Source organism: Ornithodoros turicata, chromosome 7 (genome assembly GCF_037126465.1).
Source record: "Ornithodoros turicata isolate Travis chromosome 7, ASM3712646v1, whole genome shotgun sequence".
NCBI classification, from domain to species: Eukaryota; Metazoa; Arthropoda; class Arachnida; order Ixodida; family Argasidae; genus Ornithodoros; species Ornithodoros turicata.
Window position 1 is genome coordinate 47046855 of NC_088207.1, and position 27305 is coordinate 47074159.

Sequence of the window (27305 nt, forward strand, 5' to 3'; positions counted from 1 at the left end):
TGATTTTGTGGAAAACGGGGAAACCTCGTGATTGATTTCAGTAAAACATTTGTATGTACTATGCTTCCGTGGGCAAACTCTTGCTATTAGTGGGTGGTGAGCTGTGAGGCGCGTCGAGCAGCGTCGGGGAAGCAACTCTATGTGCAGTGCCACATGTTAACTGTGTAGAAGTGGTTCCGAAACTTCACCGCCCAGCGTCCCATAAAAATATAAATCTAGGACGTTCTGATTGATAAAATTTTTGGTATAAGGCATTCTACACCTAACATATAGCAGAAAACAACTCTGTAACCTGCGGTCTGTTCCGGACTGTCCCCTCTAAATTCCGGACGCAAGATGACCTGCTTTAGTGCTCCTATGGCGCCTGTTTCACAAAATCAGGTTGCAATGCACACATGCAGGTGGCACACTCTCACCTTATCTACTCTTTGTGGCACGCATTGGATGATCATGTGAGGCGGCGCCGTTCACGTTGCGGATGATGCACTCATTCACCGGCGTCTGTTCGACGGTTGGTGAAACCGGAGTTGTACGTAACTTATTATTTTTCGTGGTAACGAAGTAACGACGTAGTAACTTTCAAAAATAAAAATAAATAAAATAAAGTAACTATACTAACGGATTTCGTTACACAAATTCGTAACTCGCCTTGCCCGACGTTGCACGTTCATGTTGTTTTTGCTCCATTTCCGCTCCGCCCTAATGTGATCGACAATGTGATTGATTAACTTAATCGACTGTTGACTTTTATTACTTTTGACTTTAATGATTAATCGAGCCCGCCACTCGTGTCATTCACCATGTACGAAACCTACTTGGAAAAGAACTCCTCCGACTAACTCCCAGCACCTGAGCTCATACGATGATATTGTGAAGTATATATATATATATATACGTATACGGACATTCCACAAGGTGGCAGACGTTTTTACAAATTCACCGATTCCCATTTCGAACACCAGTTATTGCTGAAGGCAATTCAAAGTAGAATCCTAGAGAAAAAAGAAAGAAAGAAAAAGATAACATGTTTTTACACCTTTGCTCTGTGGAATACACATTGCAACGTTGGTGTAGCTCTTTATCTACGGGTAACGGCAACTAGTTCCTTCTGTTTTTTTTTTTAAGTAACGAGAACCGTATTTAGTTCCCTTTTTTCCGAGGTAACGAGTAAAGGTACTCCCTTTTTCTCGTTTTCCTGAACTTGTACATATTTGGTTGACACTGGTCGTGGATATATATTATCAGTACACGTACTTCCCAAACCTCCTCAAAACACCTTCGATGTTGATATATTGCCTAAGGCGGGACAGAAGAGAAATTGCGTAATTAATTATGATAAAAGGAAGCTCGAATGGGAATGCATTCCTGCACGACTAGAACACGAGAGTTAACGGGACTGGCGATTTGAAAGGAAGGAGAGAAGAAGGGCTATGCAAACGGGTTTCTGGATCTCATTATCTCATCTGTGTGTGTGCGGAGCTTTGCTGTACATACCCAGCTATTATGTGTGCTGAGGTCTAAATTGGATGTAGTTCCTTATCGGCTGGCCGTGCATAATGAGTGCGAAGATTTGCCACTTGTTACCGATTGTACCGGGGGAGATGTGACGTTTTTTATTCAGAGCGTGGATTGGAGGCTTTTCGTCGTGCCAAATGTGCAGTAGACACTTTAACAATAGTTTCGTGCGTCTGTTTCATTAAGTCATGTACTTTATATATCTACTTTTAATACATATATCTACTAACTTTTTGCGCTTTCTAGTGGAGGTGTGAGTCAGTATAGGGAGTAAAAGGAGTGAAAAGCTGCCGACAACGAAAATCAGTTTCATCCAGATGCCGCTGGCGCACAACACAGTGCAGGCTTTTACTTTCTGTTTCTGTGTAATAATTAATAATAACTATAATAATTGAGGGCTTTACGTCGCGAGACAACTGCGCTTTCGGTATTTGAATAAATCGGTTTCTCATATTCATGGGTAGAGCTAGGAGTAAACGACACTGTTTATATTATCAAAAGAGAGAGTCTAATGTTATTCCATTTTAACAAATGATAGACTGACATGAAAATTTGTTCAGCGTATAATGTACACGTAGCCTATATTTAATGTGGCAATCGTCTTGATTGCAATGGTTATACGTATTCGAATATCGAAAGAGCCATTTCGTGGGAGTATGTATAAGGGGAAAAGACAGAGGGAACAGGGAAATTACAAGTACGTTTGGAGGCGTTATCTAACCAATTCGATATCTAGAAGATGAAAGTTGACTTTTGGCCAGATATACCGGTTATTTGGAGATTTCACTCCGCGATTTATTTAAAGTAACGCAGTGATGTTTCTAAATAAGCCGGAAACAGCATTTGCATATCGTTATCTGCATGCTTGTGAGATAGTAATCCCCGACTGCCCTGCTTTAAAACTTCACAGTTTGTTTTCTGTAGTATTCGCTAGCTATTAGTGTGTCCACATTTTTCGAATCACTAACTGTGTGGTTGATTAAGAAACCTTCTGTGGAGCACATTTCACGTGTAGAAAGTGTATACAGGGTGTTTGCTCTAACATGTCCAGCAACTATATTTAAAGCGAGCTATAAAAGAAAAGCAAGTGGTACTTTTCTGCTGCTTGAGTAAGAAACAGGTACTGCTTCACCTGTTTCTTAGTCAAGTAGCTGAAAAGTAGCGCTCGTTCCTCTTTTATCGCTCATTGTAAATAAAATTAAATAAAATATAAAAAAAACGTTAGAGCAAACACCCTGTATATCAGAAAAGCGTGGTTCAAATTTGACCACCACATGCTCCATGTGAACATATAATCGATTTTAACCCACACTGCTTCCTTTTTGTGTTATGTTAATAGTTGTAAGTGCAGCATTTATTACGCCGTCTTGCTCATGTATTCTCTGTAATCATATCTTTAATGTATTCGTTAATTCCTCTAATCCGCTGATCGCTCGACGCTATCTTCGGCGTGGCATGCATACTAACCAGATATGACGTTCTCGTATCGGCTCCTTTCTTCTATTGAAAAACTAACCTGATAATGCGAATCCGGTTCTAATCGATAGGACGAACGTTTTTTGACAATTATAGAACCACAATGTCTAAATGTTACAGCACAGTCGTAACAGGCCTGCACACAAACAGCGTGTGCACAAGTATATCATTTCACACAGCAAAACGTAGTACCTTGTGACACTAAAGTGGTACACAATAAATTTTTAATGCATTTCGGGTGTAAGTGTCTTGCCTAGTATGGCATATATACACCTTTGTGCTGTAGGTTTCACAGACATACAGGAGTATGTTTTATATAACACCGTGCTATATGTGTGTACACCACAAACAGCATCATTTTAAAGAGCGCGTTCTGCAGAAAGCACAGTTTTAGAGTGATGTGTTCCATTGATTGATTGATTGATTGATTGAATTCCATTTAAAAAAAGGCTTCAGAATAGTGTTTTGCAGGCACTTTTAAAAAAAAAAGTTATTACACCTTTCAGTTGAGCTTGCGGAATAAAAAAGGACGTTCGTTAGGAACTTGTGCAGAATTCAAAGAGTATAAGAAAGGTGTAAACATTTACTGTGTACCGTCGGCACTCAGTAATCTTCGAGTGGCTCGCACTCGCAATTTGCGACGTGCAAGGTCGTAAGAGCCTCCAGGAGCTAATATTTAAAAAAATTAAAAAGGAACTACCCAGTATTTCTAGTTGTAGTTAGTTGTACTTTGTTGTAGAGAGAGAGAGAAATACATGATGACGATGATATGGCGATGATGGGGTAGTTGTATACACAGGACCTCTTTCGTGCGTGTATGAGGAAATCAGCTCTTAAAATGTAATCATATACTGGACAGTTCCGCCCGACAAACCGCCGTAAATGAGGACGACGATTAGGCATGCGGGGCGTATATCGACGTATTACGGCGTACACGTCTGAAAGGAATCGCAAATCCGCGTGGCAAACTAAAAGTCTCCGCGAAAGAATAGATATGCTCGGTCCTGGCACGCGGGCATAAACGATTGATTGAGCGGCATTCACAGGGAAGAAAACTGGTGTGACGAGGAAATGGTCGACCGGACGTGAGCGTGAAAGAGTTGCGCATGCGCAGAGGCGTACGAAAGGATTGCTATTGCTTTTCTTCCTTGTGCTCTGACGACAATGAGCGTTTTGAGCATGTACATCGTTTACATCGAAGTGAGTTGAAATACAGAGATAGGCATGAATTTTTTTTGCGTTTTTCACTGCCTGCAACCGTCAGGTCTTTTCGATGGCTTGTCGGTTACCAGGAGGGACACTACAGCGCTCCTTTTTTTTTCGAGTACATTCTTTCCTCACACACTTTCTGATGATTCACACTCGATATACCACAATAGCTTTGTACAATACTTTCATTTAAAAAAAACACTCTGCTTTCCTCTATCCACTTCCCCTGTAAAAACTACTCTTCTGTCTTAACTCCACGTTTCTTCAGCACAAAAGTGCAGCTTTCAGACAAGAGGCGAGCCCTCACCCGCACTGACCTAAAACATTAACCACGTTTTATTTGGTTTATGCATTATTACGATTGAGCAGCATTATGCGTTGAAGCGCGATGATAGGAACCAATTTGTCATTTTCAGAGTGGAATAGGCGATTTCCCAGAATGCGTCCCGATGCTGCGACGGAGTATCACCTCCGCAACCACCTCGATAGATTCAGCGGGGACGCCGCCGGAATATCGAATGAAGTCATTGGCTATTCTTTGTGCAAGTTCAAAGAGAGCGTCCCGAAAAACGGCACCAGTGGTACGTATGTGGATATATTTTAGCACAAAGCATATCCCGCACACAGCTAGAAAGAAGCGCGGACATTAATCGTAGAAACTGTGGGTGGTAATGAGGCTTGTCTTGCAAAACGTTGTCCCGCTGTGCAGGCGCCGATTACGCAGGGGTCCGATAAGAATCCGATGGTTGATAGCTTCTTTAAAGTCTTCGTCGCTTCCCTTGTCGAGTTGCGATAACGTTTTGTTGCGTAGGTCCGCTCTTTTTCCGCGGGTTTAATGTGCTCTTGCGCTCACAGCAGATGTACCAGTTTACAAAAAAAAGTACCAGGCCTGTGCAAATACTCGTTATTTATCTTTTTTTTTTTTTTTCGAATACCGAAGCGAGCACTTGTACGTTCGATTCGAGTGCCGAACCGAATATGGAATTCTCTCTTGTAATTTCGAGCCGAAGCGATTGTCTGTTTCAGACCGAATATATTCGAACAGTCGCTACTAACCTACACTCGTGTAAGCCCCCCCCCCCCCCCCCAAAAAAAAAAAAGTCCAGAAGAGAGGTTATTTAACAGAATGAGTGCTCATATGTATTCTTGTGCTTACAGCAGGTGCTTCTCTTCGAATAAAAGCAAGACGATTGGTGTTTGTGTATATGTCACGATATACTCGTTGCCCTACTTGGTTTCAGGGGCGGTTACCCATGTGTGGTAAAGTTAGTGAAAATAGCTCGCTGAGCATGTCCGCTGAGAAGCCTACGTGAATATATGTATAGGGGACACCTGACGTTCACGGCACAATCCCTCTGCTATATCACGGAAACTAAACTCTCTTTACACATTCCTGATTTTCCCTTCCGCTTCCTCGTATAGTTTTGTGCGCTCCACAGAGAGGTAATCCTAAAGCTCTTTGTGCGTCGCGCTTCAGTAGTCTGCATTCTCTCTGCGATGCTTGCGTCACGCTCATGCAGATGTTATCCAATGATATTGTTTGCCCTGATCTTGACATATTTACTGGCTTTAAGGGACTTAAAAGTGTGTGCTACAATATTTTGTGCTAGTTTCTTTCTGTCATTCGTTATTTTAGTGTGTCTATCGTCTTTTAATCTGCTAGTCTGTCTATTATTGGTTGTTATTATATATATATATATATATATATATATTATTATTATCATGCTTGTTTTGTTTTAAGTGACTATTTTGTTGATACCTGTTTTATTTCCCTACTTGATACACTGCTCGGAAAGCTACAACCTAGCCGGTTGCAGACACGCCGACGACAATACAATCAATCAATCAATCGGTCTTGATCCACGTGGCGAACATAGCGAATACCCCCCAAAGTTCCACTATGTGAAGACTCAGAGAACTCGCGATGCGACGGTATCGCAAAATCAATATAGCTTGTAAATTTGAATGTGCGATGAGATCACCGTGCAATGCCACAGAAAAGCAGTACCTTCTAGCAAACTGTCTTTTACGGTGGCGATGTGTTTTACTTTATTTTTCGTCCAAATCCAAATTCGTGTATACACGTATAAGCTTTTATGCCCTTCGAAACGCGCTCGCTTGCCTTTTCCCACCAGCACACATCCGCGTGTGTGTGTATGTTTCGATTGGAACACACTTTGCAATGTTGTGCCCCTCGTTTAACCCAGCTGCCAAATGTCAGGGGGGAATGTGCTCCACACGCTTGGAAAAATGCGGATATACACAAAGCATGTTTCGCAACTGTTACCTTTCGCAATTGTTAACACGCTCAAGCTGGCGACTGTGCGTGTTGGTGCGTTTGGAATTCTATAGGTTGCTTGCGGCGCCGTGTACGCTGTTTTAATGGTAGCGTGTGAAGAAAGATGATAATTGAAATAGTATCAGTTGTAGAAGAAATAGTAGTAGAAATAGTAGTACAAATAGTAATAGTATATAGTACGGTTATTGGTAACTCTTTTTTATTACATATATATAGGTATATAGGTATATATACACGTGCACTCTCGACATCTTACTGAAAGTAACCACGGTTGCAGCAATATTCGAGTCACTCCGTCGCCCTTCCTTTCCCCCTTTCCCTTATTTCACTTCTTCGCCTTTTCGCCTGCAACTTTTCTCTTGAAACGAATCCACAGTTGTCCATCTTTACAACCGCTTTCCGTGAGCAAGCAGGAACCGGCATTCCTTTTCGTTTTACATCCGTATGTACAGCGACATAATGTAGGAAAACAACAGTGTTACCATCAAACTAGTCATTCGTAGAATTAAAGCATTTGAAGAACAAGGAAATCGTTAGCCCGTTATAACGCATCATGGAGCTATGGGTCGCTGCACAGTACATACTTTGTCTCCTACGATCACCTCATCTTATCTTTCAGCGGGTGTAGTTCCGTATCGGGACCACTCGTTTTTAAAAATTAGTGAAAGCGTTAGGAAGGTAAATATTGCATAGAAGTGGAAGAAGGTCATATAGTGAATCTAAAAATGTAAGAATTATAAAATTCTGTGGATTAGAAGTGTTTTTATATGCATTTCAACAACCCCATCTGATTCACTTTTAGCGCAGGAGAAACACAGGAATGCTAAGCCTAACGGACTCGAAACTTGCCATCTTGCAAGAGGTAGGGTCGTTGAATTGGGCTAAGTCACCTCACTTTAGTGAGGCGGTGCGGGCGTCGAGACTGTGCCTCGGGTTAGATCAGAAGGTCCTCAGTAAAGATGGCGGATCGGCTTCAAGAAACTGGCGATAAAACTTAATTTTTATACGTTGAATGCAATATACGAGGGTCATTCCTGTTTAATTTCGTTACTAATTAGCTCCTCTTTCACGTAAAAGCGTTTGATTTTTGTTTTTATTATTTTTTCTTTAAAAAAAAGCCTGTGGTCCCGATACGGAACTATACATCCCTTTCAGCTTACCGTTACGCTGTCCGTGAGATAAACAACGGCAAGCTATTCACACCACCACCACCACCACCACCACCACAACACACTTCATCTTCGGCTGTAAACAATGAAAAACATTCTGCAGCATGCAAAACTGCACGAGGCGTAACGCTTACAAATACTAATGTTTTCAATAAAATAATGTAGATTATACGGTGTTTTGTTTGTAACGTATTCGAGTTGTTTCACTTTTGTGTGAAAAAAATAACTAAAAAACCGTGAAGACAAATAGATATATCGCTTCCTATTTTTTATTATTTTATTTTCTTCTAATTGGCCAATCTTGTGCTCAGGCGCTGGGGTAGCCAGCCCAACCCTGTCGCGAACTACGTTCCCATTGTTTATTTATTTTTCTTCCCATCCTGTTTTATTCCTTTTTAGAGTCTTCTTTAATTTCGAGTATTACACGCATTATCCATGCGCCTTATTTTGCTCTCCTAAACTGCACATTAAACACGCTCGTATACTCCTACAACGGTAGCGTCTGACAAAGAGGCGAAACCTTCTGCTCCCAAAGGAGTTGGAGTAGTTCAGGTCCTTGGCAAGGCTGTTGGAGGCACGACACTTTCGAAAGAAAAAAAACCTGTTTCTCCGTCTTCTACGACATACCGCACTGTCGCCATATTAAAACATGAAGTCGTTGCTGTGCCCTCTCCCAAGAACAACGACTGAATAAAAAGTGGACCAGCGAAGAGACAACATTATTTCCGTGTGGCGAGGGAGGGAGAGAGAGAGAGTCAGGGTCGAGGAACATGCTGGCGATGACTCGAAGGTTGCCCTCAACTGCTGAGCAGTGGAACTGTAGATGCTGCACTTTGATATGTAGATGCGTTGAAGATGCTTCTTACGAAAGTAAGCGAGCAAGGTCTGCACTGTTGCGGCGTGGCATTACAATTACGTAAATAGTGTGCGAATACTGAGTACTTAAGTGGGGACGTGTTTAATGCTGACAGAAAAAAAAAAAAAAAAAGAAGGGAAAGGAAGCCTCAAGAATACTTAAGGAACCCTCATTGCGATCCGACAGATAGGGAGGACGCAGTTTTGACTCATAACGGGCGGGCGCCTCGTCGGTGTTTGTTGCTACAGGCGTCTCTGTCAGTGGTGTTCTTCGATATTGTGTTCATTATACTCTCTGCAACACACGAAATAACGCGAACGATGAAGTGAGCGAAGGCATCGAAAACCACCGGATCAACGACTCACTGTGATTCATGTTCGATCCGGAGTCATTCAGTTAGATTACAGAAGGGTTGAAAAAAGTTTTATAACAAATATAGTTGAAGTAAAACTATGAATTCAATAGCTTTATTCGACTAATTGGATTTCACGTATATTCTATATATATTTTCCCGAATTCGATTGTCCTTGTGAATACCGGCACATCTACTGTATTCTATGTATATAGCTCGTGATTTCACAGTTCAGTGTACATTCTCGGTTACCTTACCACACAGATATCCTAATGTATATAAGCTGCAGCGTTCTGTACGCTGAAACTGAACGTAGTTACGAGTTTCGCGCAGTATTTCGCACAAATCAATGCGCAAATTTGCAGTGAACAGGAATTGGAAGCGTGGAGGAGTATACAGCGCGTCCATGTTTGCTGAAATTTTGTGGCGTTAACATCCCTATTGGAAGTCTTCTTTGGCCTTGGTAAAATGTAAAATTAGTACATGATAGCCATCCAAACCTTGTACTTGAACAGTCATTGTGTGCTCGTTTTCAAAACAAAAATTAGAGCGACTAGCTGGGAAATGCATTTGGATTTCAAGATGCGACAGTCGTAGAAGCACTCTGCTGTCATCCCGGATACGGCACCATGACTTTAAAATTATTTGTCATTCTCTACAACGCGTCCATCATAAACGAATGTTTCTGTCGTTCTCTACTATTCCCCCGACCGCGGAAAGGTACTGATTGGTATAGCGCTTTCCAGCAACTGGCTGCACACCTCATTTCCAATTTTTTTCTTATTCGCAGCACATCAGTATACCACCATTCCTAATATGTATCGATATATATATATTTTTTTTTTTCACAAGTATGGCGTCTTACTACGATTTACTTGGTGTGACAGACTGCTTGTTTTCTTCCACAGGACACCCGCCAATCCGCCTGGAGAAGTACAGGGACGACTGGGACTCTCAAATGATAGAAGAGGTCTGGTACGGATCCCCGAGCTGTGCATGTGAGTCCCCATTGTCATGGCACGTTGTTGGCCCCCGGGCAGCTACACCTGTGTCACACCTGCAGCTTCGGCCGGGGCTCTTCTTCCCCCTTTTGTCATTTTTATTTGCCTTTTACGAGCTATGACCGGGAAGCCTGCAGGTGCCTCACAAAGCAACGGCGGAGCGACGGCTGTTGCTTGCTTGCTTGCGTGCGCGCATCCAAACCTGTTCCACTCTTTACTGTTTTTCTTCGGCTGCCCTTGCGTGTCGTCCGCGTTGTGCAACTGCGGTGGCATCGATAAAGAGTGCCCTGGGAAGAGAAGGCCCGCCCTTATCGGGAGCCCCCATCGCCCCGTTCCTCGCTGGCCATTGCGACCGTGCTTGGAATCGCTGCGGGAAGTCGCCTGGGAAGGACGACGCGTCCGGCTTCGGTCGCGGAGGACGACGATCGACGACGCCGAGGACGTCGTCGCGTGCATCGCCGCAGGCCCTAGAACATCGCGAAGTCTGCGCACGGGGGGGCCTTGACAGGGCTGCCTGCGGGACGCTACTGCCATATACGCCGACCCATATGTTGTGATCCTGAAAGCGGTTGTTTCCTAAGGAAACCGTGGTTTATCGCACCGGCATCGTAGCTTTTTGCATAATGGACGCCCTCAACCCGTTTCCAATGTCTTCGATCGTCCACTTTCCCGCGCTGTTTCTGCGCGCAAAGAAGACGTACATTGCAACTGGTTCTGCAGGTTGTTTGTGGTGGCGGTGAAACCCTATCTATTGGAAATAGATCTTGGATGCCCGCTGCGGTTTGTCAGTATTCCAAGCGTGGCCCTCATTTCTCTCTACATACCCTGGTTAACGTATTCAGCTTTCTTGGCTCGACACCTCGCTTGCCTGAGTATTTGACGGAAGTATGTCGTTTTTGGCGGCGTCGTTTTTGATACAGTGACGGAGATAGCGCATTCGAGGATTAGTAACTATATAGCTTGAACGGATCGGCGTACGTCACAGAAGGACTTCGGGAACGACCTTGTTTCTTGCGCTATAGTAATGGTCGCTGCAGTCAACCTTTATCTCGGAGGAAACCCTTGAATGTCGAGCGTGTCGGCTCGTAGACCCCACAATGTGTCGGGCTCAAATACGACCCGTTAGGTGTCGTTGTATAAAAGCTTCGCTCGTTTTCCGTCAAGGATGAGCTTTCAGTGCGCATTAAAGAACCCTTAATTCGCATAATATTAATCCGCCCATAGCCACAGTTGGTTCGCGGCGCTAGCACGGAGAATATTAACCCGGCAGACCGACCAGTGTGACATACTGCTCACACCAAAGTTGCCTGCTTCGCGATCAGTGAACTGAGCCGTATGTTTTGTAGAACAAAGAAGATATGATGTGCATCTGCTGCTTCTCTGATGTTGACATTAGTATTAGGAGGGTCGTGGGAGCGAGAAACGGTTACCAAGAAATCCCAGACTTCTCCTCAATTTTTAAAATTGAAACATAGCAACCTACTCTTGCCTCCGAATTAGTGTGAGATACTACATACAAAACCCCAAAAACGAATTACAGTATGGTGTAGTGGAGATACCTGCATATTATACACATCGTGCAAGGTTTGCATTCCAACATAAAATTTACCAAGTAGTAGCTCGGATTGCCTCGTAATAGAGTGCACTCTCTCCAGTGCTTCACCCTTTATTCTCGTAGCATTTGCAAGCCCAGACGTGACGCATAGAATAACGTTGCTACATAATTGAGTCCATGAGAACCAACTGTGGTTGCGGATGTCCCGACCCGTGGTGCTGCAAGTTCTCAAAGGTGGGCCCTGCCGGACCAATGGGTTTGTAACGTGCACTTCGGTTGCATTGTCCAGCTGGATCCGTGGCTGCCGTCTTTGTGTCCCGGCGCTGTTTGTTTGCGCCTGCCGGAAACCGCAGCGTGACGGTCATCACAAAGGCTACAAAGACGTCCGCCGAAAGGGTGTTGCTCGTATTGTGGTCTTGAACCCTCTGTCCGGACGCCTGGGATTAACGCCGTCAGAACCTCCGATCGCGCTTGACGTCCTCCTCAGTGGTCCGTAATCGACTCTTGCACACGGAAAGCAAGGCGCCCGTAACGCATAAAACCGTGAAATTACGGCCGGTTCTTGAGTGGCAGTAAAAGCGAAGGCGGTCCGTTAGCTGGACAAGGGCCATTTCAAAAGTACCGACTCGCCTTGTAATGAAGTGCAGGCGTTGTTGTGCTGCCCGGCGGGGAACACAGTCGTAAATGGTGTGCTCCTTCTGTCCTGGTACGTGGGCCAAAGTGGAATATTCTTCCGTTTTCTTCGGAGCTCTATTGTGTGTGCGGTAGACACCTTATCGGCGTCTTCTCCGTCAGAGTGGCCACGTTATAGGAAGATACTGTTAAATTGCATTCTCCGACCGCTAAGTACGTACTAGTGCGTTTCACGTTTGAGAGCGAATTTCTTTCAATTTGTAGAAGAGCAAGGGTGCAGGCGAGCTGGTACATTGTAAAACGACGATAAAACGAGAGACACGGAACAGAACACGTGTCGTGTTGTCTTTTTTCTGTTCCGTGTCTCTGGTTTTATCGTCGTTTTCTTTCAATTTCACTGTGCACAGGAAAACGGTAGTTGACATTATGGTTCATGCAAAGCTACGCTCATATATGGTTTGTCATTTTGAGAGATTGTATTTTCCGAAATTCGGTGGGCAAAAATGCGTTTTTTGTGTGTGTGTGTGTGTGTGTGTGGCTTTTTTTTTTTTTTTTTTTTTTTTGTGGAAACCTAGAACCGGCAGCCTCTGATTAAAACGTTTTCGATTATGTTTGTTACGTCGAGGATAGACGAAAGAAAAGTGCAGCAATTGAAGTTTCAATTGGTTTGCGTGCTCGTTAAATAACGTTTAAGATAAGCACATCCATAAATGGAGCTTGTTATTGTGCATTGTGTCTTGTACATACTGACTTGCTCGCATGGCAGCACATACCTGCGCTTCCTGACAGGACAAAATGCTCTTACATTGTCCGAAAGGAGCCAGTGGAAAAGTGATCCTGAGAACTTAATTGCCCTCACGGGGCAACCATTCGTCGCGAACAACGTCATGGAACTGTATAGGAATGCTCTTACGCATTTTGTGCGATGTCACACGTTCATGCACTCCAAGAGGGCCGCCGTCTTTATATCGAAACCTGTGTCCAGGCGTCCTCAGCGGCCATTCCTTCCCTCCCTACCACGCCCATAAGAGGTGCCTGTTGCTGTCTGCTCTGATTCCATTATGTTTGTAGCGCCTAGACTGACCGAGCAGTGACGGGAACAAAGTTGGGCTCAGCTCGTTCTGGGGCACGTTTAGCAGTCCCTGAATCAGACTCGTCTGCAGGACATTCCAGGGAGCCGTCAGGTGCGGGCCGCTGGAATCATCTCGCGGCGGTATCGTCTCGGCGGTTTTTGATGAACACACACAAAAAAAAAAAAAAAAACGAGAATCCCTCATTGCAGACTATATAGTGTTCTACGTCACCAACTTAAGCTACTCTGCGATGAGGATTAACCGTGCATGTGATACGAATGTAAGGAGACTTCCTTTCCTCCCCAAAATATTATAGGGTACGCCAGAGGGATCCTGTGCCACAAAAAAGGATGACGTTACCTTAGCACGCTTCATGTTCTTCTTCGTCCGCATTGTTGTTCTTTAGAGCTGTATCTTGTGCCGCTTAAAATTTTAATCATTGCCACGCGTCATGTATTAGCGAGCCCCACTGGTCGCTCTTTTAGAAAGCGTCGAGTTTGCGCGTACTCTGCTCGACTCTTTTATTTGCAACTGTTGGGACGTAACTCTGCCATGGGTATCTATGGGCGCAACGGACGTGGTTTTGAACCTCCGGATCGGAGTCCGCCCGCGCGGGGCGTCGTCGGTTCCCGGGCGCCTGAAAGGGGGGTCCCACAGCATCTGCGCTGCTCACTTGGACAAAGAAACGACGGATTATCACCAGGATTAAGATGGGGCGAATGATCCGACCATGGGTTTGCCGCTTCACAATGGGACAATTTTTCGTGGCCCCCGTTCGCGTTCATTATATCATAAATACGCGGATGGAACTGTATATTCCCCATGAATAGTTTCGGTTTCGTTCTGATAATGGGGGGAGGGTGACGGCGTGTTTGCTCCCGCCGAGCAACCGATTTTTCCGTCCGAAGGTGGGGCTATAATCCTGCCTGCCTGCGCGCTGAGATTGGGAGCCTCTGGCTTTTGTATTAATAAGCGGCGAAAAGGGGCCCCGGGATTAGGGCCACACGAGGATTATGGCCGTCGTCTACCTGTACTACAGTTGAACGCGCAAAAAAAAGCTAACCGTGGTCGTTCCTGTTGTTCTCTGTGCAGCGTCGGGTCCTGCGCCCAGGAAACAGCGGCGGGAGAGGACCACCTTCACCAGGGCGCAGCTGGACGTTCTCGAGGCGCTCTTCTCTAAGACCCGCTACCCGGACATATTTATGCGGGAGGAGGTCGCGCTCAAGATCAACCTTCCAGAGTCACGGGTCCAGGTGCGTTCCACGCCCACTTTTTGTAACTTTTACGCAGTTCTGAACTGACCTTGCGTCAACAAAACAGAATGGTCGTTGGAGACCATCTGGTCAGTCCACGTCTTTCAGGTTCTTAAACGGGCATTTTGTGCGACCTACAGGAAAAGTGATAGCGTGAGCATCGTAATTCTCTTCTGTAGTCACCCCCTGTATGCGGTATTGTTCCGAGCGTCAATTGGTTTACAATGTGGTGCTGCGTTCAATTTGCTCGAGCGGGTCAAGAACGATTATGACGTCAGCAGTGTATCCTTATCTCCATGCTTTTATTGCTCTGCCGACCTCGACTTGTGAAACGGGACAGCTGTTGGATAATCATCTGCTTCTTCGGTTCTGTAGTCGTAATGTTACAAGCAATCCGGTTGCTAGACTGTTTGTCGTTCGTAGCGTTAACGGCTTCACATGACAAGAGTATACCAAACTGTGTGTAACATGCAGAAGCCATGCTGGACTTAAATGGCCCCCTCTTCTCACACGTCTTCCCCCCCCCCCCCCAGGTATGGTTCAAGAACCGACGTGCCAAGTGTCGGCAGCAACAGCAGCAACAACAAAACGGCGGCACCTCAAGTAAGACGGCGCGTCCCAAGAAAGCCAAGAGCCCAGTCAGTCCACCATCGAGTCGTGGCGAATCTCCTTACAAACCCCCGTCGGCTTCGGCAACCGCGTCGTCTAATCTGCCTTCGTCCCCGAGTCAACCCCCTCCTGGAGCGTCCATCTGGAGCCCGGCGTCCATCACCCCACCAGACCTCATGAGTGCTGGATCGTGCATGCAGCGGTCTGCCGCGTACCACGCGCAAGTAGCTCAGGGCTCCACGGGGTATCCTCAGGGCTATGGCCCTTCTTCCTACTACCCAAACATGGACTATCTTCCTCCACCACCTCACCACGCATCACTCAACCAGATGGGAGCACCTCCACCACCGCCTACTTCTGTGGGTGCATCACGAACGCCTCCTGCAGGCCCAGACTGTCTCGAGTACGGTGATAAAACGCCACCTGCCTGGAAGTTCCAAGTCCTTTGAGGCTTCCAGTACCGCACAAACTGTGTTTTTTCTTTTTTTTCGTATGCAAGTGCGGCACTGGGGTTCCTATTTATTGGGCTGTGATATCGACAATCCGCCCTGGCGGCAGCAGACATTGGGCGTGCTTTGCGCCTCTCCCCGTGTACATAAAACGTTCGTCCCTCTTTGTAGATGTCGTGCACCTCGGCAAGACAAACAAGAAAACGGAGTATGGGTTGGTGTCCGGCAGGTCAACGTCGCCTGGCACGTCACATCATGAAACTGTGTATGCCACACAAGACTGGTGCAGCTTGGACTTTCGCAAAGTGATGTCTTTTAGATTTGTGTGAAACCTCGTCACCATCTTAAGTTGAACTGGAAGGATCACTATAGGACCCTGCTGAGCGTGCGATCTTGGACGCTAGAGAGACATACTTAAAACGCCTATAGCGGGGCATTCTACCTAAGAGCAGCACTGCAGCCATAAGTCTTTGCTTCATTGTTTAACATCCGCATATCAAGAAGGGTACCATTTCATATTAGGTTACATTATAAAGGAGACTTCTAGAGAAAAAAAAAAGTACTAAATGAGCCCCTAAAGCACACAGGGTGCTGTTCTTCTGTTGAATGCAACTGTAGAAAGTTTCATGCAAGACCAGTATCAAATTGTAAACTATATCTGTAGGCGGGTTGCCATAACAGTTAGGAGAGTTGCAGAAAGGTTATCTTGTGGACACGACTACAGCCATCTGTTATTCATCAGCCGGTAATCGATCACTGCAGTTTCTTGCCAATATATTTCTCTCCAGTCTGGCCTGCGACTCTGATCATCTCGGCAAGGGCGATTGTCAATCATTGTCACTGTCCTCCCTCAGTCAACTAAGATGAAAACATATTGTATTAAAAAGCATTGAAATGCTAGTCGTTCGATTATGATTCCCTGAAGCTTGTGAGATCAGTGTCAACATCATGGTGCCTGTTCTGCTTAGTGCCTGCTGTGGTGCGTGTTCCTTTGTGTGTTGATTTTACATGCAAGCAACAGGTACGTATATATTACTGCAGTGAAGCCAAAATCTCCATTTAATTTTTTCTTACAATCAAATCAAATCAAATCAATCATCATTGCAGTTACCGCATAAAATATTCCATGAGGTACCAGTAAGGAAGATATTCTTTCCACTGGTAGGTGTAACGTCTCTCTCCCCGGCATTCAAGTAGTGGTCCAAAATTTCGACCTTCATGTACCTGTTGCCATGCTTGTGGCCGCCAGTCAAGCATTCTAGCATACGTTGAGCGAGCGGACCTTTATAAAAATGTGTCGACGGCAACATCACGATGGCCAAAGGTACAAAGCGACAACGATGACCCTGATTCATTGGTACATCCGCGCTCTCAAAGAAACCGACCATTAGTGAGTGGGACCTGAAGGTAAGAGAGTTTTAGTGTTGTGTTTGAACCTCTTGCATACGCAAAGAGCTTACGGTCTACTCTAACCCCACCGGGATAGGAGCAGATGACCGCGGAACGTTGTATGTATGTTGTATCCCAACGCCCACGTAACGCAAATGGTTGCTGCGCCATCTGGTAAAGACAAGGCGACTCTACTTCGCAACGCGTGAAGGTGTTCACTCGTTATTTCCTTACGCACTAAAGTTCGGACTGTGCACTATGCTACAACTCTATAAGGACTAAAAATTGTAGAGAATTGTTTGAGACAGCGTTGCTTGCATTTAACTGCGCAGGTGTTATCACAGGACCTCCGAGCAAAGCATACCAATGAAATGTTTCCACTCTCTAGTATACTTCACCTCCATGCATGGGCGTGCCGAGAGGGGGGGGGGGGGGGGGGGCGTGCCGTTCAAGGTCACTTTTGAAAACTGTGCACTTTATTACCATGTCGTCATGGTTTTTCTTAGATGTCACAGTTACATGAACCCCTGAACACCCGCACAGTTCGCAGCATGAGAGAACTGATGTTCTGAGGCTGGAACAACATAGAAGGGACAAATACATACAAAGCCTCAAATTGCCTAAGAAATTAACGAAGAAAGATGAAAGTCACTGAAAAGGTTAGCCAGCTGTAGGACTCGAACCCACATCTGGAGCCCTGGACCGGCAATCCAGAAGATGTGAGTTCGAGTCCTACAGCTGGCTAACCTTTTCAGTGACTTTCATCTTAGTTCGCAGCATCCATCTCCAGGAAAAGAGAAGGGGGGTGGGGGGGGGGGGGCACGCCCCCCCCCACACACACACACAACACACTAAAAAAAAACATCTTGAGAACGCCCATGCCTCCATGTCCAACTCGAAGTCTCGAACTTTTACAAAGGGTTGTATGTTGCTGTTGGCGTGTATGTGTTAAGGGTTGACTACACGCCAGTAGCCGTTGCGAAATATGTTCGACAGCCGTCACGCCATGTAGCTAGCTGGTGATGAAAAAAAGAATTCCCTTCCGTTACCCGTTGTCTGATAGCGCGCGACACAGATCCAACAACCGCAAGATACAGCTTCCTTGTTAGCCACTTCATTATGCAGATCCTAGTTTTTCAGCGCGCGTGACGCCGATATGCCCTCTCTGAGCAACGGAAGGTACTACCCAAGGTTAACTCCTGCCTGCCCCCGTGCAGACGCGCTATGTTTATATAATTTTTATAGATAGTCGGATAGTTTTCTAGATGGGATAAGTTCCTGGAAAACGTAAAGTAGCGAGTTTTCGGAGAACGCACAAATTTCACGATAACGTTTCCGAAAAACACTAATAGTCCAATCGCCTGATTCCTTTGGGGCGGCTGACATCACGTTGCTGATATCTGATTCAGTGACAGTGATACGGAGTCGGGAGTCGATACGGAATCGGAGGGCGCTTACGATTCCGAAAATACGATAAGATAAGCCAATCGCCGTGTCCCTTCGAAGCGGCTGACATCACATTGCTGTGCAGTAATTTGACAGCTTTTAACATCTTTTTCTTTTTAATTTCGTGTTAGCGCCGCGAAGCGACTGTGGCCGAACATGAGCGGTGTAGAGAGGACAACAGCACAGTCGGAGCGGGGATTCGAACACGCGTCACCTCCCAGTATATAGACGACCCTCAGTTTACAAACATGTGACGTAACGAGAAGACCGGTTCGAGGTTATATTTTGCTGTGGTGGGCAAGAAGCGGGAAAAATAGTCGGCTGATAAGGCTGATAGGTGTCCACTATCGTACTTGCGGGGCGGCGAAACGTAATCGATGGCATATAGTCGTATAGTCCATAGTCTCGGCGTGGACAGCGATCGTCCTAACCACTATGCCACGGGAGCTGGCTTTAAAGATATTAGAGAGTTTTCGTACATCGTACACTATCTATCGCCTTTGCGTACGCAAGGGATAGCGTTGATGGTTCTGCGCGAGGCGCTCTTTCTGCTATGGGCATGCGCAGAACCAACATCGCTCTCCCTTACGTGTACGCAAAGGCGATAACGAACAATGCACGAAAACTCTTTGTTTTCGTACTGTGCTTGTACGTACTGCTAAAACTCTATCATAGTTTTTTATGTAATAGCACACACACATTGCTTGAAGTAGAGAGACGATGATGAGATGGGGCTGATGCCGGCCAGCAGGCTGGGCGCTGCCCCAGTGCCACTTGCACTGCACTTATGCAATAGCACTTGTGCATATAGAGTAGCATTTCTGTGGCCGTATTCGCGGTGTTTTCTTAGTATATAGCGGCAAAAACACGCTATATCATTTCCGTCCAATATCTAGACACCATAGATGGTTCCGCGCGGATCACAACGACGTAACGTTGAGGTCGCCGTTGGCTTTGTCAGCTTTGACATTGTTACGGAATTATCCTTGGTACATCATTATGCCTGCACATTTCGTTTATACGCAACGTGCGCAGTAATTTACATGGCGCACGTCATATTGTGATATTCCAGAGACTTAGCAAACCCTTGATAGTCCCGAAGTACCGTATGTATGCGGAACCTAAGTCAACAGATAAGATGATGGTACTGAGTCATACAACGCTGCCATTGTTTTACGTTGACGTTATGGGGTGTTCTGAAGTAGTGTGAATGCCAGGCATGGTGCAGCATGCCTGGCCATGAAGTTCGACGTGTTTGCTTGAGCGCCCTGAAAACGGCACAGTCACAGCGTACAACCTAAACCGGAGCGCAATGCGTCACAGGCATCCGTCGTTAGCTCGGCAGCACTGTGGTACTAGCGTATTACACTGCCATGTATTGTCATCAAGTAGAACTACCTATGGAGGTAGTTTGTATTACCAACTGTACGATGGGACGAGCGCAATGCCTGCCCACATCACTTCTCTCGTCCTGAGAAAGAAGAGAGGCATGCACTACTTTGTCTCCCTCCGCGGCGATCATTGGAACGCCGATCTGAAGTCACCACGTGGTTAATCTTTCCAGTCTGAACACTTTTAGCAACAATATAAAAGTACTCAGGTTGAGCTCAGCTTCGGTGGAAGGTACTCTATTTTGTAGCTGAAATGGAATTGGAAGAAGTGCTCTCGAAATTTGGCCTCAGAAAACGCTAGAGGTTAAGAGATGGCCAAACGAGCAGTGCTCCATCTAGGGACAAACGCAACACCTAAAGACTCCAAGCGCGTGTTCCGCAAGGTTCTTGGGACCTGCACTAATCCAGACCTGTCCAGCTGCATCCCCAGAGAACACAAGCGACGCTCAGGTTAACCAACAGCAGCATGTTTATTTACATACACGGCCTCATCCCATAGTCATTTATGTAGTTGTTGCATACACCGCAGTTCCCAGCAGAAGACCACTGCGTCGTAATCTGTCCGCTGCCAGCAACAGTCGTCAAGATGCATTTCTTTTCCGCGGTCGTAGTGCTACGGCTGAACAAGATTCAGGTTCCCTCGCAGTAGAATAGGGAGGCGTCAAAGGGGGGGCTATCAACGATAACACCAAGCCGTCACCACACTCCCTTCCATATTTTCAAACGTCTGGCAAGTGCAAGATGTCACCGGACATCCTCGTCGGTGACTCTGCCGGCCATTCAGCAAGCGTCCAAGTCGACGAGGAAGTCATCTGACCTGGGGTCGCTGTGGCTGGAAAGGTAGGCTGGTAGGAGACAGTAACGTACAGAGTGACGTCATCTGCTGTAGCAGGTGCTGTGCAGCAGGCACGTGTACGGCATTGCAGAGGGAGCTGGAATTCTTGGGCGGCATGACCGGCAAGAAGGGAAACTGCGGGAAATGGCAAATAAGCAAAACCAAATGAAACACTGACGAAAACCGCTCACAACTGTCTGCTCATGTTCTCTGGACAAGCTAGCCCCAGAGAACACAAGCAACATTCAGGTTAACAAGCAACAAACAGCATAATTATTCGCTTACGTACGTCGCCGTTCCCTGCGGTAGTCCACTGCCGTAATGTGCCGGCTGCCGAAGGAACCCGTCCGCCGCTCGCTGCTTTTCAGAAAATATTTCCAATGCAACTATATGGGTTACAATGGGAAAAAAGGTCTGCTCACATGGAATTAAATACAAGGAAACAGATGCAAGCGACGGTGACCACCTTAGGTCCAAGGGTCGCGATGGGTAGTGTTTCTTCAGAGACGACACTGCCGCCTTGTTCGAAGATTCGGTTCATAGCTGCTCGGTTGGTGACACAGATTTCAAAGTGGTTGCCTCCTCGATGAGCAATACCGTCAAATTGGCTAGGGACGACGTCGAAGACACAGTCTATCGGGTCATCTATAGACATGTTGCCAGTGAGCGTGAAAACCCCAACCTTATACCTATAACACCTGAGGTCCCGTTGCTTGAAGTAGAAGACGCTGCCAAGACGGAGATGTTGCACACGCCAGTCGTCAGCATAACTCTCCTTTCTGCGTTGGTAGCGTTGCGGGTTATATAAGCTTCAGGTTCCCTCGCAGTAAAGAGGGAAACAGCACGTGTGAGACCACTATCGGCGATAACACCTTGCTATCGCCGCGCGTCTTATCTAGTAAAAGATAATTCTAAAAGGTATTTTGGTTTTGCAGAACAAATGCGCATGCCATTTTGCCCGCGCGGTTCTCTTCACAGTATACGAGACATTCCTAGCGGACCACCATCGAAGGAGTGTGCGAGCGCGGTGCGGGTACGCAAAACGTAATCTCTCTATTATGATAGTACAGTGTTATCGTACGCTATCGCCTTTGCGTACGTAAGGGATAGCGTTGATGGTTCTGCGCACGCCCATAACATAAAGAGAGTTTCGCGCAGTGCGCAGAACCACCAACGCTATCCCTTACGTACGCGAAGGCGGTAGCGTACGACGTACTAAAACTCTCTAGTGATAGTAGCTGTTGTTGCAGCACAGTGCAGGCGCAAAACGCGACGCACACTCCCTTCATGGCGCCTGTGGAAAGCCTCGGATTGTCACGTATACACCCCTGCCCTCGTGAGTTGCCCCAGGATGGTTACGCAAACAATGCGTAATCCCTATCGAAAAAACCATCAGACAAGTTTCTGATGGTATACATCAGAGACCGTAATTTGGGACCCGTCACCAACCATCAAGCTGAATGAACCTGGTGGCTGGTCTTGATGGTCTGTCAGATCCTATACTGACAGTCCACCAAGACAGCCTCACGGAGTACAAAATGGCCTGATGATCTGTCAGAATGCTGTGTTGGTACACCAAGCCTCCTGATAGCGTACAAAATGTTCAGGTCTGTCCATCAAAACATCTTGATGGGACATCAGGATGATTTGACATCTCTTGCAGGCTTGACATGCTTGCTCAGGACAGCAGGATGCTTTGATGTGTTCATCAGATTGGTTGATGTACCATCAAGCCATTCTGATGTACCATCAAAATATCTTGATGGTCCATCAGAAGTGTCTGACGTTTTTTTCAATAGGGATATTTTTCTTTTCATTTTATTTTATATAACACAGAACAAAAAAAAAAGCTAGAGATACCGGGGAAAATGTTATATTATGTAGCTCGTCGTGCCCCAGTCCTGCTCTTCAGCCAACACAGCAGTGGAGCTGTGGCCACGTGCAGCCACAGAGCTTTGGCTATTACGTACGCTCTGTATATGTACTTGCTGGCTTGCACAGTGGCCTCCACACAGGTGACTGTCACGGGTCACTGTGGAACACTGATGTCTCGCTGAGACACACTGTTTGTGCCGACCCAAGATCGTGTCACTTCCCTGAGCCGGGCTGACGAGTCCCAAGTAGGACGAAACAGCTGTACTCGGCTGGGAGTGCACGGTCAACTTATAAACATATATATAATAAGACCTGGACAACTGATGACAGGGAAGTTAACAAAAACTAGTTTATTTAGTGGATAATTTAACACGAAACTACAACACGCTATCATACATTTAACGATCGACGTTTCGACAGTGGCACTGTCTTCGTCAGGACGTCCTGAGGAAGACAGTGACAAACTTTCAGCGCTGACAAACCATTTCATCTCTTTCGCTCCGTCTCTTTACTCAGGTTATCAGCAGGTTCACCTCAAAGTTTTTGGTCAGGTTGTTATCTAGAGGTGCGTGATGATTTGACGGGGCATTTTGCGAGATTCGGTTATCTTTTTCAGTCTGGCGAAGAACGGGACGTGGGAACATGCGCAGTGAATGTGTTTGCTGTACAGAAAACATTCCTCTGCACTGCCTCGGCGCATGCACCTCCCAGCACAGCAGGTAAAGCTCTGGTGTTTGGTGGAATTTTCCTGCTATAATTTTTGGCAGAAAGAACACGGAATGGTTCAAAAGGCCATCCGGACGCCAGCATGCAATCGTCCTTGTTCGCGTAATGGAAAGGTAGTACTACCCTGTTCACATGCTGTCTAGACTAAGCCTAACGTGCTTCCAGCCTAACCATGCAATGCTGACATATCAACGTTGGCCAGCCGATTTCAGAAAGTAATCCGTGTACCAAATCAATAGCAGGCATAGCCATATAAATTGTGTCAATACTAATGTAACATTGTGCCAAACGCGTTCAAATGCAAATGCTGTCAGGAATGGCAGTGTCACGTGTCAGAGCGTCACGTGGTCATAGGATGCCACGTGGTGGTGGCTGTCAACGAAAGTATCTGTCAAAACCAGAATTCGAGATTGAAACCGACGAAAGTAGCCCAAGACAACATCAAGAAGCCCTCAAACTCAAGGAAATGTCGCAGTTTATTCCAGAGGTTGTACTCTATACCCGATTCCCCGCTGTGATTTGGTTGATGAGCCAGACGGTGAGGACTATTGTATCACGTTTTCCAAAAGGTTAGCAGTGCATGCTTTCAGGGCAGAGCTGGTTTTTCTACTAATGTTGCAGGGACAGAAATATTTTATTGAGGCCGACAGGAAGTGGCCTGTAGTATGGTCAACGGGTTCCAGCTAACCCCTTCCTCCGTGCTCCGACAACGGCACCCTTTCAACAACGTTCGTCACGGTTGTGCTATCATGCATGTGTGATACAGAAAGCTATAGAAATTTTTCCTTTCAGGCCTGGCTAGAAGGCTACTTGGCGGTTCCTCCTCAGAAAAGGTCCCCGGATAAAACGTCCCCTCAAAAACGTACCCCCGGGTTGTACGTTCTCACTCGTAACCCTAATCAGTAACTGTTAGAGCGCGAATTTTCGTGTCATTTTTATTGCTGACACGGTCTTGTATTTAAGCACTTAAAGCACGATTCTGGTCAAGGCCGATGGAAATGATCAGAAGAATTCTGTATAAATGTACTGGCTAACCTTTTCTGTGACTTCCATCTTTCATTGTACTAAGCAGGTTGAAGAAACAGAAAACAAGAAAAAGAAAGTAGCGTGAGACCAGCATGGAGAAGGGGGAATTTATTGTACGCGCAAACACGATGATCTCGGCACCTATAGGAACTCGACACAATGGATAGTTTCATGATTCTGGCTTTAAAATATTTTTAAAAATTTAATTATTCGACGCATTAGTTTTAAATTTTATTGCAGCGTTGTCTCTCAGATCGGACGTATGTTCGCTTCCTAGACTTGGCTGTTAGCTCTATCCGCTTGCGCTTTGCGTAGACTTTCCCTTTTGTTTTTTAATAAACAAATCCCCCCCCCCATGCCTGCCCCGCACGGCTGCAGCAGATCCCAAGGGCCAGATAGCCAAGGACACTGCACTGTTAGGTCTATATTGGCCATTACCACAGAAGAGCACCATGAGTCATCCTGAAATTCGTCAATCTGCTTAGACGTGTGTCATCCCAAACCACATATTTATCTTGAATTTGAATGAACTGTCTTGGTAATTCTACTGCGCATAGATTGACACCGGCATTGTATGATCTCGGAACAGAATGGCCCTATTACGAGGGTGTCAGATTCTGTGTTTTCGGTGCCGTGCTTTCATAACACGTATGCAAGCAGATATATTGCATATCTTTAAATATTTTAGTTGATAAATGCATGGGTATTTCAGGAGCTTTTTGTGCACAGTTATCTGCACCGTAGTGAACACTGTGTCCACGGTATTAAAAACCGTGCTGCTAATAAGAGCAAACTTTTCGGGGACATTTTTTCGGCGGCACTTTCTCGAGGGACCTTTTCTCCTGGTACATTTTTGCTGGGGACGTTTTTCTCTGGAGACCTTTTCTCCTACACCCCGATTGTGCCATATGCGTGTCAAATATGTGAGAAAGATATAGAAATTTTGACTTTCAGACCTGCCTTGAAAGCTACTTGGTGGTTCCTTCTTTCTTTTTCTTTCTTTTTTTTATGGAAAAAATCATTCGACATTTCATTTCATTTTCAAATGGAAAATATACGAGCTTCTCCCTAACTCAAACTAAGCAGTTTCGGCTCAGTTCTGTAGAGAAATGTGTTCATTCACGAGATACCTTGCAGAAAGGATTGTGCCTTCGGAATTAAAAGCCAAAAAAATAAAAATAGTGAGAATCAGATAATACCAAACAAACATACTCAACAGTATAGGTGCTTTTCATTTTGCAGGTACAACTGGACAGAAAGGACCTTTCTGAGAAATAAAAATAAATAAAAATCTGCATATCGAGCTGAAGTTAACCACACATACTCAGTAAAAGTTGCTCCTTATTTTGCAGGTGGGATGGGACTGAAAGAAGGGCTTTCGAGATATGTCCTCGGGAAACACTTACAGGTTAGTCCTACCGTCTGTTCCATCTTCAGTGAAGAAATAAAAATGCTCCTATTGAGCTGAAATTAAACGCACATACTCAGAAATTAAACTCAGTAAGCGATACTCCTTATTTTGACCTTTTCTCCCTTTTTTCTTTTTTTCTAATAAATATATCCCCCCTCCCTTATTTTGCAGGTAGAAAGGGACTGGAAGAAGGGCCTTCGAAATATGTCCTCACGAAACACCAAGCGGTTTGTTAGTCCTACCTTCCTTTCCATTTTCAGTGAAGAAATAAAAATGCTCATATTGAGCTGAAATTAAACGCACATACTCTGTAAAGTATGCTTCTTATTTTGCAGGTTTGCCATATTTCAACTAGACTTACCTTCTTTTCCATTTCAGTGAAAAAAATGACAATGCTCCTATTGAGCTGAAATTAACCGCACATACTCAGTAAAATGTCCTTTTTATTCCGCAGGTGGACTGATACAGGAGGAGGGACATCCAAAATTTGGCCTCTGAAAACACCAAGAGAGTCTTACATTCTGTTCCATTTTCAGTCAAAAAATAAAATGCTCCTATTCAGCTGAAACTATGCACACGTACGCAGTTAAAATGTCCTCTATGTAGACTGAGACAGAAAGAAGGACCTCAGAAATTTAGCCTCTGAAAACACAAGAAAACACATTCTGTTCCAGTTTCAGTAAAAAAATAAGGTGCTCCTATTGAGCTGAAATTAAGTGCAGACACTCCTGTGTATTTTGCAGATGAACTGAGACAGGACGAAGGGCCTCCGAAATTTAGCCTCTGAAAACACCAAGAGTCTTGCCTTCTGTTCCATTTTCTGACAAAAAACAAAATGCTCCTGTTGAGCTGAAACTGAGCACACGTAGTCAGCACAGGGTACTCCTTATTTCGCAGGTTTCATATGGGACTGGAAGAAGGACCCTCGACCAATTTGGCCTCAGAGAACACCAGATGCCTTTCAGTAGGTAGATGGTAGGTCACCAGATGGTAGGTCAGTCTTACCTGTTTCAACACTTTCAGCAAAGAAATAAAAGTGCATATATTGCTCACAGCAAGCATACACACACTGAGTAGAAGGTACACCTTATTTCGCAGGTTACATGGGACTGGAAGAAGGACCTTCGAAATTTGGCCTCAGAGAACATGAGATGCCTTTCAGTAGGTAGATGGTAGGTCAGTCTTACCTGTTTCAACACGTTCAGCAAACAAATAAAAGTGTCATATATTGCTCACAGCAAGCATACACACACTGAGTAGAAGGTACACCTTATTTCGCAGGTTACATGGGACTGGAAGAAGGACCTTCGAAATTTGGCCTCAGAGAACATGAGATGCCTTTCAGTAGGTAGATGGTAGGTCAGTCTTACCTGTTTCAACACTTTCAGCAAAGAAATAAAAGTGCATATATTGCTCACAGCAAGCATACACACACTGAGTAGAAGGTACACCTTATTTCGCAGGTTACATGGGACTGGAAGAAGGACCTTCGAAATTTGGCCTCAGAGAACATCAGATGCCTTTCAGTAGGTAGATGGTAGGTCAGTCTTACCTGTTTCAACACTTTCAGCAAAGAAATAAAAGTGCATATATTGCTCACAGCAAGCATACACACACTGAGTAGAAGGTACACCTTATTTCGCAGGTTACATGGGACTGGAAGAAGGACCTTCGAAATTTGGCCTCAGAGAACATCAGATGCCTTTCAGTAGGTAGATGGTAGGTCAGTCTTACCTGTTTCAACACTTTCAGCAAAG

At 45.4% G+C, this 27305-nt stretch overlaps 1 protein-coding gene and 2 long non-coding RNA genes across 13 annotated transcripts in view; 2 read left to right on the forward strand and 1 right to left on the reverse strand.

Annotated features, from left to right (window-relative positions):
* LOC135401310 (homeobox protein OTX2-like) overlaps nucleotides 1–16349 on the forward strand; it is a 108525-nt gene extending 92176 nt beyond the window's left edge. For 8 of the 9 annotated variants that reach the window (XM_064633632.1, XM_064633636.1, XM_064633633.1 and 5 more), the window contains 4 exons: nucleotides 4617–4781; nucleotides 9785–9874; nucleotides 14231–14391; nucleotides 14925–16349. In XM_064633632.1, the coding sequence (XP_064489702.1) occupies nucleotides 4617–4781; nucleotides 9785–9874; nucleotides 14231–14391; nucleotides 14925–15449 (941 nt within the window). In that variant the 3' untranslated portion in view covers nucleotides 15450–16349. The remainder of the gene's footprint in view (nucleotides 1–4616; nucleotides 4782–9784; nucleotides 9875–14230; nucleotides 14392–14924) is intronic. The other variant, XM_064633635.1, reaches the window with a different exon arrangement.
* Nucleotides 16350–20126: 3777 nt separating this feature from the next.
* Nucleotides 20127–21275, reverse strand: LOC135399965 (uncharacterized). Of its 3 annotated transcripts, none has more exons than XR_010424474.1 (3): nucleotides 20977–21275; nucleotides 20796–20896; nucleotides 20127–20645 (listed from the first exon to the last, which is right to left on the reverse strand). It is a non-coding gene; the product is annotated as an uncharacterized LOC135399965 (long non-coding RNA). The 3 variants fall into 3 exon arrangements; XR_010424472.1 differs by having other exon boundaries at nucleotides 20796–20867; nucleotides 20933–21275; XR_010424473.1 differs by having other exon boundaries at nucleotides 20796–20870; nucleotides 20933–21275.
* Nucleotides 21276–23024: 1749 nt separating this feature from the next.
* On the forward strand, nucleotides 23025–26495 carry LOC135399967 (uncharacterized). The gene is made up of 5 exons (XR_010424475.1): nucleotides 23025–23104; nucleotides 25490–25545; nucleotides 25720–25775; nucleotides 26003–26126; nucleotides 26446–26495. It is a non-coding gene; the product is annotated as an uncharacterized LOC135399967 (long non-coding RNA).
* The last annotated feature ends 810 nt before the right edge of the window (nucleotides 26496–27305 follow it).